Source organism: Paramormyrops kingsleyae, chromosome 12 (assembly GCF_048594095.1).
Source record: "Paramormyrops kingsleyae isolate MSU_618 chromosome 12, PKINGS_0.4, whole genome shotgun sequence".
Lineage (NCBI taxonomy): Eukaryota > Metazoa > Chordata > Actinopteri > Osteoglossiformes > Mormyridae > Paramormyrops > Paramormyrops kingsleyae.
In genome coordinates this window covers 31,631,117-31,643,125 of record NC_132808.1, presented here as the reverse complement: position 1 = coordinate 31,643,125, position 12,009 = coordinate 31,631,117, and the positions used below count along the sequence as shown (strand labels likewise).

Below are 12,009 nucleotides of genomic sequence, written 5' to 3'. Positions count from 1 at the left end.
CACCATAGTTCCCATCCCGAAGCACAACAAGCCCTCCAGCCTGAATGACTACCGCCCGGTAGCCCTAACATCTCTGTTCATCCATCCCAAATTCCATAGACCCATTACAGTTCGCCTACCGCCCAAACAGATCCACTGAGGACTAGGGATGGGTATCGTTTGAATTTTTTCGATTCCGATTACGATTCCGGTTCCGCTTAATCGATTCCGGTTCTTATCGATTCCCTATTTCAATTACACAAAGGTAAAAAAAAAAAAAACTTTGCTAACATTATTTAGCTCTGATATAATATTTGCCTTTTCCATTTTGTACAAGGCAGGAATCAATACATTGGACAAGTTGTCTCTGGAGGGAGGTCTGTACTTAGGATTTAGGGCTTTGGTCGTCTCCCTGCAATTATAGATTAAACATAAATTACATTAATTTTTATTTTTTGTTAGTAGTATTATATAAAAAATATTCGACAAATGGAAATGGATGTAGACCTTTAACCACAAATGCGGTTACTGCTATATGACACTCCTCAATTTTTTCTTTGGTCATGTTTCCTTTTATTGCTAATGTGAATGGTGTGTCGCAGCTAGTACTCCGTCATTCTGGATTGGTAGTGATATCGCTAGCTGAAGAGGGCTTTCTCGTACTCGGAGACTGCAAGACATCAAACACTGTGCACTCTTTGAGATCGATCCCGTGCTGCCTTAAAGGTTTGGTGAGGTTGGATGTACAGCCCTTTGAGCAACTTATTAATTTTGTGCATATGTTGCACGCTGCCGTATCGTTTCCTTTTTTAGTGTACTGAAACCACACTTTTGACCATTTGCGATCCATGTCGAACACTGCTAGCACTCTTCTTCTCTGGCAGTAACATTTAGCGGTGACTCAACTTTTTTTTTTTTAACAATTAGCAATTTTACATTAAATAAATAACTGAAGAAATTAACATCATGTAAAATAAATGTGTATTTGGACTTAACTTTTTTTTTTTTTAAACAAACTAGCGAATCTCAACTAAGACAGGTCCTGGCAGATAACCAAACACGTCCTAGCAGATGTGGTGTTTAAGAACCGATTTACAGATCCGAAATTTAAAAAAAACGAGTAGGTACCCGATACCGGGTATTTTCGAATCGGTGCTTATTTGGAACCTAATTTCAGTTCCCATCCCTACTGAGGACGCCATCGCTCACGTACTGCACACCACTCTCACACATGTGGACAGTAGAAATGGGAATAATGTAAGGCTGCTCTTTGTGGACTACAGCTCAGCCTTCAACACCATTGCCCCATCTAGACTGTTCACCAAACTGGGGGACCTGGGTCTGAACTCACAGCTGTGCAGGTGGGTATTAGACTTCCTCACTGGTAGACCACAAACGGTGAGAGTGGGATCCCGTGTGTCAGACACCATCACTCTCAGCACTGGGGCTCCTCAAGGGTGTGTTCTGAGCCCCCTGCTCTACACGCTCTACACCTACGACCGTGTTGCCTCTTACAGCTCCAACACCATTGTGAAGTTCGCGGACGACACAGTGGTAATTGGATTCATCACCAACAACGATGAGTCGGCCTACTTGAGGGAGGTGGAGAACCTGTCGGTATGGTGTAGGTCCAACTGCCTCAGTCTGAATGTCAGCAAAACTAAAGAGCTGATAGTGGACTACAGCAAGAAGAAGCAGCGCTCCTTCTCACTCTTCCAAATCAACAGTGTTCCAGTGGAGAGGGTTGATAAAATCAAGTACCTTGGGGTTCTGCTCACTGAGGACCTCACTTGGCACTCGCATGTCAGCACTCTGGTCACCAGAGCAAGGAAGCGGTTATACCACCTGAGGCAGCTGAGGAGATTTAGGGTCACTCCAGCAATCCTAAAATCCTTCTACTCAGCTGCTGTGGAGAGCATTCTAACCATGAACATCACAGTATGGTTTGGGAACTGTTCTCAAAAGGACCGCAAAGACCTGCAGAGGGTGATCTGGGCGGCCGAGCGTTGTGTCAGATCTCCTCTGCCCTCCCTGCTGGACACCTACAATAAACGCTGCAGGTCCAGAAGTACAAAGATAATCAAGGACTCCTTACACCCCGCAAACTGCCTGTTCCGCAGGCTGAATTCAGGTAGACGGTTCCGTTGCCTGAGAGACTCAGAAAGAGCTTTTTCCCCCCAGGCCATTAGGCTTTTCAATGTGAACTAGCACTGAATGCACATAGTCTGCAATTTTGCACTATATTTCATATTTTTCAGTTTTGCACTATATTTTTGATTCGTGATTTTAGATTTTATATCTGCACTGTATATTTTAGATTATATACTTGGTTCCTTACTTAGTATTTATATATTGTAATTTCTCTTTTTTACTCCGACTTTACTTCTTACCTTTTTCTATTTTTATTTCTTTCTATTTTTATACAGCCACATAAGGATGACACAGAGATACATTTCACTGCATGTTGTATGTATGTGACAAATAAATCTCTTGACTTGACTTGAGGGCAGGCACTGACAAAAATCACATGGTGATACTGGAAAAATGTGGCCTCTTACAACCCCCTTAAATATCATCAACAACAGACATCTAGCACTGCCATGGAAACCCATTCCATGAAGCTCCTGGTACACAATGTTTTTATTGGGGTTAATGTCAGAGGGAGTTTGGAACTCTGCAGTTACTGAGTCAACAGAGCGTTGGTGACTTTTATTCACGATGCACCTCAGCCAATGGCAAAACCGCTGTTACTCTACAAGGTCTATCACTTCATGATTGATTTTCTGTTGTTCCTAAACACTTTCACTTTGCAATAATATCACTTACAGTTGACCATGGAATATCTAGCAGGGAAGAAATTTCACAAATTGACTTATTGCAAAAGTGGCATCCTGTGACAGTATCACGCTTGAATCCACTGAGCTCTTTGGAATGACTCATTCTTTCACAAATGTTTGTAAACCTGACTGCATGGCTAGGTGCACGATTTTATACAACTGTGGCAATGACTTTGAATGAAACACCTCAATTGACATGCCCAGACAGGTGACCACACCTGGGGGTGGAGATTTATAGTTGAGGTGATTCTTGTCAATGATTCATCGCTTGTTGGTGGTGGGCAGCGTGTGGCTCTGTGGGTTAGGACTCTGAGCCTTTGATCGGAAGGTTTCCAGTTCAAATCCCAGAGTCAACAGACTGATGCTGCCTGTAGGTCCTTGAGCGGGACCATCGATCCCCAGCCCTGAGGGCACTGCAAACTGACCCACCCACACTGTGACCCTGTGAGCCCCCAGCTCACCCTCACCTATTGGTGTCTAAGGGAGAGTAAGATGGGGGAGGTGAAAAGAGAATTTCCCCCACAGGGATGAATACAACATCATTATCTTATTCTGAGTTTATTAATTAACTAAAGATTCAATCCGAATAGTTCATTGTTTAGTTGAGTGATAATCGCTCATGTTTCCATTTGGCCTTTTGATACCAAGTTCAGTAGGTGATTGTTGGGCACAACGTCCTTATTGCTGCCCTGCTTCATGGAAAGTGTGTCATGGCAGAAAAAAGGCTGGGAAACAATATCTTATTGGACACATTGTGTAGAGGTGCCTGCAGTGTCCATGCTTACTACCACTGTAACTTGAGGTTTGATTTGAATGATTAATTGTACCATTAACCACAGAACACTGAATTGTGGGCATTAACACAGATATAATTCAGTCTTCTATTAATAAAGTTTTATTTGATGGCATTTAATTTTTTGCAGGTAAGTGTTTCGTGATTGTTCATCACTGTATTGATGCTGCCAGTGTCATTCGGGTAAACATGGAATATGAAGACTTCAATATAATCAAGGTCAGTTTTATGATCCACATTTTATCATGGTCTGATGATATTGCTTATTAGTAGCTGATCTGAAATACAAAATACTTTAAATAGGCAACCAGAGGGTCAGTTTTTGGCCTGTTCAGAAATTTAACATTATGTTATGCAGAAGTTTATTTTCACTTGTATTGAAACTGCTTAGAAGGCAGTCATGACAGGATGTGTCAACCGCGGATATGAGTTGCGCGTGTGCCAGTATTGAAAGAAAAATGAAAAAACAACTAAACACTTACTAACACTAACTAAAAAAATAAGTAAAACTGAAAACTAACTAAAAGCAAAAAAAGGTATATGCCCAGTTTCTGTGAGGGGCTTTGTCAGTTTCAATACAGACAATTAAAGGTAATCACAATCATTTTATTAAAAAATGCATGCAAATACATGAGAAGGGCCTTAACTTTCTGAAATTGGTAAGGCTGCAGGTTTGACAGATGGTCTAAAGTCCTTTATTACTATAATATTTTAACGCGGTTGACTCCGATCGACAACGCATGCGCGACTCAAATCCACTGTCGTGACAGGCGTGCTGCGTTCTGATACGCCGACAGACTTCCTCGTGCTCGATGTAAACACTCGACGTCGCTGATGCGGTGCATTGTGGTCCACATGCATAGCCGAAGACCGTTCCTTGCGGTATTTGCCGAAGTGTGGTTAGTGCACATTAAGCACGCTGCACTCGGCTTATTGGTGGTAGTGTGTATTTGATGGAGCAAATGCGACGAAACCTTTATAAATTAGCCGACCAAATGACGGGACTGTCCGGGGAATACTATGTTATCGTTTTTGACAGCACCAGATCTAGTTTACTGCTAGGATTTAAGACACCGATTAGTAGATATGTTTACGTCTCGTTGTGTTTACGTATTTCGTTTTAGATATCCTATAAATGCGATTAGTTGTACTCTTTAAATATTTTAGTTTAAATATGAAACATCCGGGGCAATATGTGGGAAAATATAGAGTACGGGCGTTCTTGATTTGTATTCCCATCCGATAGGTGGCGGTGGCGGACTGAACTCGGGGCTTTTCCAACCCTTGCCAACGAGAATGTCAGCGAAGAAGACGTACATGTGGAAATGGGTGTATGGTGTGTATTTATTGCCGATCCCAAAATATTAATAGCCCACACCGCCAGATCCCGGAATATAAAGTGACGATAATAAATAAAGAATGGGAGAAAGCGCGTTTCTATTGACCTTTCAGTTACATCTAAACATGTGCATGGATTTGCTCCTGAAAAGAACGACTTGTGAGATAACCAACCTGGTGAGAAGCAGGTTCGCTCGGTTTCACGGCGATACCTCCAGTAAAGAAGCCGAGAGCAGATGGCTGTCAGAGAAACTTAAAGGTCTGGAAAGACATTCGCAGTTGCCAGATGTGGATCAGCCTGTTCTAGTGGACAGAACGGAGAAATCTTTAGACACTGATGAAGAGGGCTGCTATCTGCTGGATTTCCAAACGCGTTTGCACTCTTGCATGAACTGCATCCTGAAAGATATTGCCGCCGAGATTACTACCTGGGTGAAGGACAATGTCACCCATTTTCACGGCGAGGCCGCTGCTAAAGATTGCGAGATGCAGAACGTGTCGGCTGAACATCGTTTGCAAGATAAACGTTTTGGTGTGGAAGTTGACAGCGGTGAATCGGCCACTAATCACCAGCCCATCGCGTACGACTATGGAGAGGTAGAGAGTTACAACAACGACAAGGGTATGCTTTATTTACAACCGTTTTGGGGCAGGTACTTTGAATTTAGTTTTTATGCTTTTCATGTTATCAGCATGATCAAATTAGCTGTTGTACTTAGCAGCAGCGTTAGATATGGGTTAGATTAAACTTTATTGTCATTGATAGAAGGGAGCTGTACTGGGCTTTACTTTGTATTACTGGGCTACTGCACAATCATTACAATTACAGTCATTACAGCTATTTATTTTTTCAAATTTGGGTGGGTCATGGGGGGGGGGGCATCTTAACACCCTGTGAACCCAGCATTTCTGGGGCTTAACAGATGTTAAATAAGGTGTCTACAGATGACAATTTAGAGCCTAACAAATTAGCATTTGGAGGTGATGACTCCTAACATTTGTGGCTTTTGTACCGTAGGTCTGGCTCAGGAAAAGGCCGCTATAGAGATCAGGCAGGTTCCAGAGGCAGCTTGCTTTGTCGTGGCCGAGCCGTCTGTGGATTACGAGCTCACAGTAGCCACTACTGCCATTGAGGTCCAGCCACACGGTGCAGAGAAGGGGGAAGGAGAGCTGGAGGGCCTCGATCCAGACCATCACCCCTATCCAGATTCATGGCCGGCTGAAGGAGCGGGGGAGAGCTCAGTCCCACCAGAGGGAGGCGCTCTGAAGGCTGCTGTACCCCTTCAGCAAGCCCTGGAGCTGGGCAGTGGACAGGGGGAGACCGGCCTCCACAGCTGTGTCCAGTGTGGGAGGAGCTTCGGGAAGGAGTGGGTCCTCCGCCGACACATGAGGAAGCACAGCGAAGGGGGTGGAGCGGAGGCGGCGGCCACAGGACACGCCTGCCCCAACTGCGGCCGCACCTTCAAGCAGCGGAAGGGCCTGGTGTCGCACCTGCACAGCCACAGCGGGCAGAAGCCCTACGCCTGTGACGTGTGCCACCTGCACTTCACGCGCCCGGAGTCCGTCAGCAAGCACCGGCGCCTGCACAGCGGCGTGCGGCCGTACGGCTGCCCGCGCTGCCCCCGGCGCTTCTTCAGGTCCGATGGCCTCAAGAGCCACATGCGGACGCACGACGGTGGGGAGCGGGAGCGGGAGCGGCACGGGGTGACAGCAGCGCCAAAGCTCTGCATGTGTACGCACTGCGGGAAAGCCTTCTCCAGTGTGAGCCAGGTCGCCAGTCACGAGCGGACGCACACCGGCGAGCGGCCTTACGAGTGCCAGCAGTGCCACAAGAGGTTTCGGCACGCCGGCGCGCTCAGCGTCCATCGCGTCACCCACCAGCGCGAGCGGCCACACCCATGCCCGCAGTGCCCCAAAACCTTCCGCTGCTCTAAGCATCTCAAGCGCCATCTGGTGACGCATTCGGATGCGCGGCCCTTTTCCTGCGACCAGTGCCCGCTGGCCTTCCGCACTGCTGGCGAGCTGAAAGGCCACAAGGTGCGGCACGGGCTGCAGCGGACGCACGGCTGCCCCGAATGCGGGAAGCACTTCAAGACGGAGTACGAGGTGAAGCTGCACCGCAGGGCGCACAGCGGTGAGAGGCCCTACCGCTGCCCGGACTGCGAGCGCGCCTTCCGACGGCCGCACCACCTGGCGTCGCACCGGCTGACACACACGGGCGAGAGGCCATATGCCTGCGACGTGTGCCAGCGCCGCTTCATCCGCGCCCGTGAGATGCGGAGCCACAGGAGGAGGGTGCACCTCGCCGCCGAGCCCTCAAAATGCGACCGGTGCCAGGCCCACTTTGACAACCTGCCGCTGCTCGAGGCCCACAAACGCTCCGTCCACGGCGCTCTGCTTGAGAGCTCGGACCCACAGCTCGACGGACTCTCCAGGTTCCCCAAGATCCTGCCTCGAAGTGTGGCTCCGGGCTGCGAGCCGGACCCAGGCGTGCGACCGGGGATGGTGTCGACAGACGAGCAGCAGGGGGCGAAGTTCCTGAGTCCCGTTGTCTTTGTGCTGGCCGACCAGGGTGTCTCCTTCCCTGTATTACAGCCCGGCACGGTCTTAACGCCTCTGACAACCGTGTTGAAGCTGCCTCAGGCACCGACGCCGCTGAAGATGCAAATAGAAGTCACCCCAAAAACACAGAGCGGGAAAGTCACCAGAAGGGCGGCGCTGAAGGCTCAGTTCCCGGTCGATCCACCTGTGACGTGCTCCAGCGCTAAACCGCTTGCGTCAGTTCTGCCTGGCGCATCCAAAGCGAAAAGGTCCTCCACTAAAGCACAAGCGTAAACCACTGTAAATTATCTCCCTGACAAGCCAGTTTGCAGGTGGTTCCTAGGTTTCTATTTATTTATTTGTTTTTTTTTTGGAAGAATAAGATTTGTGTTTAAGATTTGTGTAAATCACGCTACACGTAGCTCCTGAACGAGACATTCTCATGTTGCATAAAACTGTAAAATTGTTGGAATCTCATTTATTTTCTTTTAAGTTGCTTTTCCTACTATGTGTAAGATTTACGATAAAAACAGAGTTTTATTGATACCCCAGAATGGATTTTATTGTCTAGCATCATTACGTGTGTGTGTGTGTGTGTCTGTGTGTGTGTGTGTGTCTGTGTGTGTGTGTCTGTGTGTGTGTGTGTCTGTGTGTGTGTCTGTGTGTGTGTCTGTGTGTGTGTGTGTCTGTGTGTGTGTGTGTCTGTGTGTGTGTGTGTCTGTGTGTGTGTGTGTGTGTGTCATGCACAGTAATAAATACATTCCAGCACAGGTGGTAGATCTGAGGAAGGTGTGTAAATTAGTGCAGCTGGAATAACATGGTAAAGGGTGAAAGAGTTGGCTTAGTGTCCTCTGAGCCGGATGTGCAGGACAGCAGAAGCACTAAGGATTGTCTGAAGCTGCTCCTCAGCTCTACAGCCCACTGTTCAGAAGGTGGACCTCATTATTCAGGATGGAGTAGAATTTGGACACCATCTGTCCTTCTACCCTCCTGTCAAAGGAGACTGTTTGGACACAAGGAAAAGTTGGAGTCCTTTAGCTTCTGGGGAAACAGCAGATAATATGGCAACAATGATGCCCCCTCCAGGCAGATTTTTTTTTCCTCAGGAGTTACAGTTTCTATATAAACCTGTTTGCTCAATCCAGTATTATTAAGTTACACTTTGAGATGTTCAGCTGTGAATTATTAAGCACATTAGTGCGTGAATTGTTGCCTTTTCGGTGCCAGTTTTATACATTATGCCTTAGCTTAGTCTCACAGACGGAATATACTTTTCATTAAATATTACACGGCTTTCTGAAAAGACCCATAAGGAGCGAGTGCTGAATCACTCTTAGGGCCGAGCTGGACTTTGCGCTCTTCAGTGCTGCGTTCCGCCCTCCATACTCGGCTAAGTCTCTCATTAATCACATCGGTTCGCTCTCGGGAAGAAGCCTTTGTTTTAACTATCTGCCTCTCCAGGCTGTGGACTACGGAGAAAAACAAGATGAAGTAAAAGGGGAGCGGAGGGCAGCAGTATATTCTCAAGAAAAAGTAAATATGTTCAGTCGGAAACGGCCGCCAGTAAAAGAACCAGGAAGTCGATCGCCCTTTCTTGTCAGTGAGTTGTTAATCCTTTTCTCCAGCAGAGGGCGCTGTTGATCTGTAAATGATGACGTTTGTATCAATGGGTTCAATTTCAATACGAAATTTATTGTGCTACTGGAAAAAATCAGAAGAAGAATTGAATTTACTGATACCAATCTTTTGAATCCGCCAGGGAGGAAGCCTCCCAAGCCTTACCGGCTGTCCCAGCTGCGAATCGTCCTCCTGGGGGAGAGGGGGGCCGGCAAGAGCACAGCAGGCAATGTCATCCTGGGCCGAGAGGAGTTTGAGTGCGGGAGAGAGACGCAGGCGTGCGTGCGGAAGCGAGCCGAGAAGGACGGGAGGCAGGTCAGCGTGGTGGACACGCCCGGCTGGGACGGCTCCACACTGGACGTCCCTGACAGCCTTCGTAGAGAGCTGGTGCGCAGCGTGGCGATGTGCCCCTCCGGACCACATGCCATCCTGCTGGTCATCCCGGCCACGTGGAGCCTGTTCACGGAGACGCAGAGAAGGGCCGCCGAGGGCTGTCTGGGGCTCTTCGGGGAGAGGATTTGGAGCCACACCCTCGTGCTCTTCACCAAGGGGGGCAAGATTGGCAGGGAGGCCCTGGAGGAGAAGGTGAAGGGGAGGGGGGTCCACCTTCAGGGGCTGCTGGAGCGATGCGGGGGCCGATGTCACTTCCTGTCGAACAGGAAGCAATGGGGGGAGGATCAGGTCACAGAGCTGCTGGAGAGGATCGACGAGATGACAGTGGCCAATGACGGCTGGCACTTCAGGATTGACCCTCCTCCCAGAGCAGAGTGGGGTCCAGGGGGGTCCACAGGTGAGGGGGAGGGCAGGCTGAGGGAGAGGCTGGGGGAGATGGAGAGGGAGATGGAGGAGATGAGGCGGAGGTGCGAGTGGAAGCTGAAGGAGAAGGAAGAGGAGCTGAAACGTGACTTTGAAGAGACATGGAGGAGAAGAGAAAGGGAGCTGAGAGAGGAGATGGAGAAAAATGCAGAAGAAAGGGGGCTGACGAGAGAGAAGGAGGAAGTACGGGCCAGAAAGGAGCCCCCCCACGGTGAGTCCTGTTACCGTGCGAATCACCCAGAGCTTTGGCTGCCACTGGTGCCATCGCACTGCAATAACAGCCACTGGCAATAATGATGAAGCTGTATAGCATTCAGGACTCTTGTAAACAGCACTACAGAGACAAGACTAAACACACAAATTTTATTTATAGTGATTTCTTTTAAAAAAAACAAACTAAGAACTAGCAGCAGCTTACATTAAATAAAAAATTTAAATGTTTGTGATGTTAGCATGTTAGCATCTGTGCTAAGCGAGCGCCTGTGATGCTTGTTGCTGTGTTGCCCACAGTGATCTGGAGAGAACGCCCAGCAGAGCAGCCACTAGGGGGAGCCGGTGATCAGCTTACCCCAGTGCTGAAGCGGCCGGGAGGCCCCAAGACTGGGGAGTGCCGAGCCGGGGACATGGGGGGGAAATTTGGCCCCTCGACCTGCAGCCTTGACCGCTATGGCGGACTTGCAGCGGTGGCCCTGGGAGTCGGAGTGGGGGCGGTAGTGGGGCTCATCGCCGGGGCCCTGAAGGGCATGGCCAGGGGGGCTGCAGCGGGGGCGGTCATTGGTGGAGTAACTGGGGGTCAGGTGGTGACCTTTCTCAGGATGAGGTTGGGAGTACGGGAAGAGAGGGATACGTCTGAAATAGGTTACAGCCTCTGAACGTGCGTCGGGCTTATTGCTGAGAAAGCCAACAGGTGGATGGAATTCCGGTGCATTCCATACCCTGCAGTCACACTGGTTACATCCACATAAATCAAAACATCGAGACAGGCTCAGAAAACCCTTCTGTTTGTGAGAATACACCCAATACATTGATAAATTGAGCATATGACAATTGATAGTAGCTACTGTATGTACTGCAGCTACAGTGTATCTTCATGTTTCGACGCTCTTAGAAAACAATCTGAGCTGAAGTTTAGACAGAACAATCACTCAAAAAGCACTTTCTCTGCATTTATAATATGACAGTATGTCTATGCATTTTTGCCTACCCAAGTTATGATAAAATACAAAAACAATAGGAAACATTCTCAAGCTGTTAATACTATATTAGATGTCTTTTCCATAGAGGGTGTAGCTGGGAATGCAGAGCGCTTACTTTGCATGTGTAAAAGCCCCAGTGTCCCTGGGTTGTTTCAATGTGCTGTTTTCCCGACTTGGATGTTGCGTTGGACAATCACATCTGCTAAATAAAGTTTTTGCAACGCTTTGAAGTAATTGTGTGTTCAGAATATATATTGAGTTTTCTTTAACAAGATTTGAACAAAGTTTTAAAAACAAATATGTATCAGTTAAATCTGATGACTGTATATTTTGTTACCATTAGAACCTGTGAAGGTAGCATATGGTATATACATGCATACTCTGTTGGCAATTTAGAGACAACAAAGTGTCTTTGGACTGTGGGAGGATCCCCACACAACAGGCAAGACATGCAAACTGCAAGAACATGGTGGAGAATGCGGGCAGGATCCAAAAACCCAACCAGCAGGTGGCAGCATCCAATGGCAAGTTCATCTTTAAGATTATAAACCCCCCACCCAAAGCCTTTCAAACACCAATTCCACTTCCAACATTAGATAGGATGGAGAACTTTAATCACGTTTTCCATGCATATGTAAATTTAATAAACTTTAAAACTCCTTACATACCAGTGTTGGTTACTATATTATTATTCTTCTTCAACTTTTATATATTAGTTTTCTTTTGAGTCTGTTTCTTTCCCCTCTATGGAAATGGTTTCCTCATTTTGAATTATTACTCGTATATAAAAGTGCAGTTGGAGCGTGATGCTGAATAGTGTTTCTCAACCCGATCCTCGGGGGGGGGGGGGGGAGCAAAAATGTAGAAGGTCTGGGGTCCCTGAGGACTGGAT

General features: G+C 47.6%; 2 protein-coding genes across 6 annotated transcripts; both read left to right on the top strand.

The window, feature by feature from the left end:
• The first annotated feature begins 3,703 nt into the window (after positions 1-3,703).
• Positions 3,704-8,032, top strand: LOC140577518 (uncharacterized). Of its 5 annotated transcripts, none has more exons than XM_023793210.2 (4): positions 3,704-3,828; positions 4,856-4,945; positions 5,062-5,569; positions 5,966-8,032. In XM_023793210.2, exons 2-4 carry the CDS (start codon positions 4,943-4,945, stop codon positions 7,780-7,782), a joined length of 2,328 nt encoding a protein of 775 aa, XP_023648978.2. In that variant the 5' UTR covers positions 3,704-3,828; positions 4,856-4,942; the 3' UTR covers positions 7,783-8,032. The 5 variants fall into 5 exon arrangements, with proteins under 5 accessions (XP_023648978.2, XP_023648975.2, XP_023648980.2 ...); XM_023793213.2 differs by lacking the exon at positions 3,704-3,828 and adding an exon at positions 4,475-4,508; XM_023793207.2 differs by having other exon boundaries at positions 4,856-5,569.
• Positions 8,033-8,167: 135 nt separating this feature from the next.
• On the top strand, positions 8,168-11,351 carry LOC111834187 (uncharacterized). Its single transcript, XM_023793215.2, has 3 exons — positions 8,168-9,088; positions 9,248-10,132; positions 10,432-11,351. The coding sequence occupies exons 1-3, from the start codon at positions 9,028-9,030 to the stop codon at positions 10,791-10,793; spliced, it is 1,308 nt and encodes a 435-aa protein (XP_023648983.2). The 5' UTR covers positions 8,168-9,027; the 3' UTR covers positions 10,794-11,351.
• The last annotated feature ends 658 nt before the right edge of the window (positions 11,352-12,009 follow it).

Coding starts and splice junctions, on each gene's coding strand:
- LOC140577518 (XM_023793207.2), top strand. CDS start 5,029: ATGGGAGAAAGCGCGTTTCTATTGACCTTTCAGTTACATCTAAACATG. Junction 5,570..5,965: donor GAGTTACAACAACGACAAGG/GTATGCTTTATT, acceptor TTTGTACCGTAG/GTCTGGCTCAGGAAAAGGCC.
- LOC111834187 (XM_023793215.2), top strand. CDS start 9,028: ATGTTCAGTCGGAAACGGCCGCCAGTAAAAGAACCAGGAAGTCGATCG. Junction 9,089..9,247: donor TCGATCGCCCTTTCTTGTCA/GTGAGTTGTTAA, acceptor TGAATCCGCCAG/GGAGGAAGCCTCCCAAGCCT. Junction 10,133..10,431: donor CAGAAAGGAGCCCCCCCACG/GTGAGTCCTGTT, acceptor TGTTGCCCACAG/TGATCTGGAGAGAACGCCCA.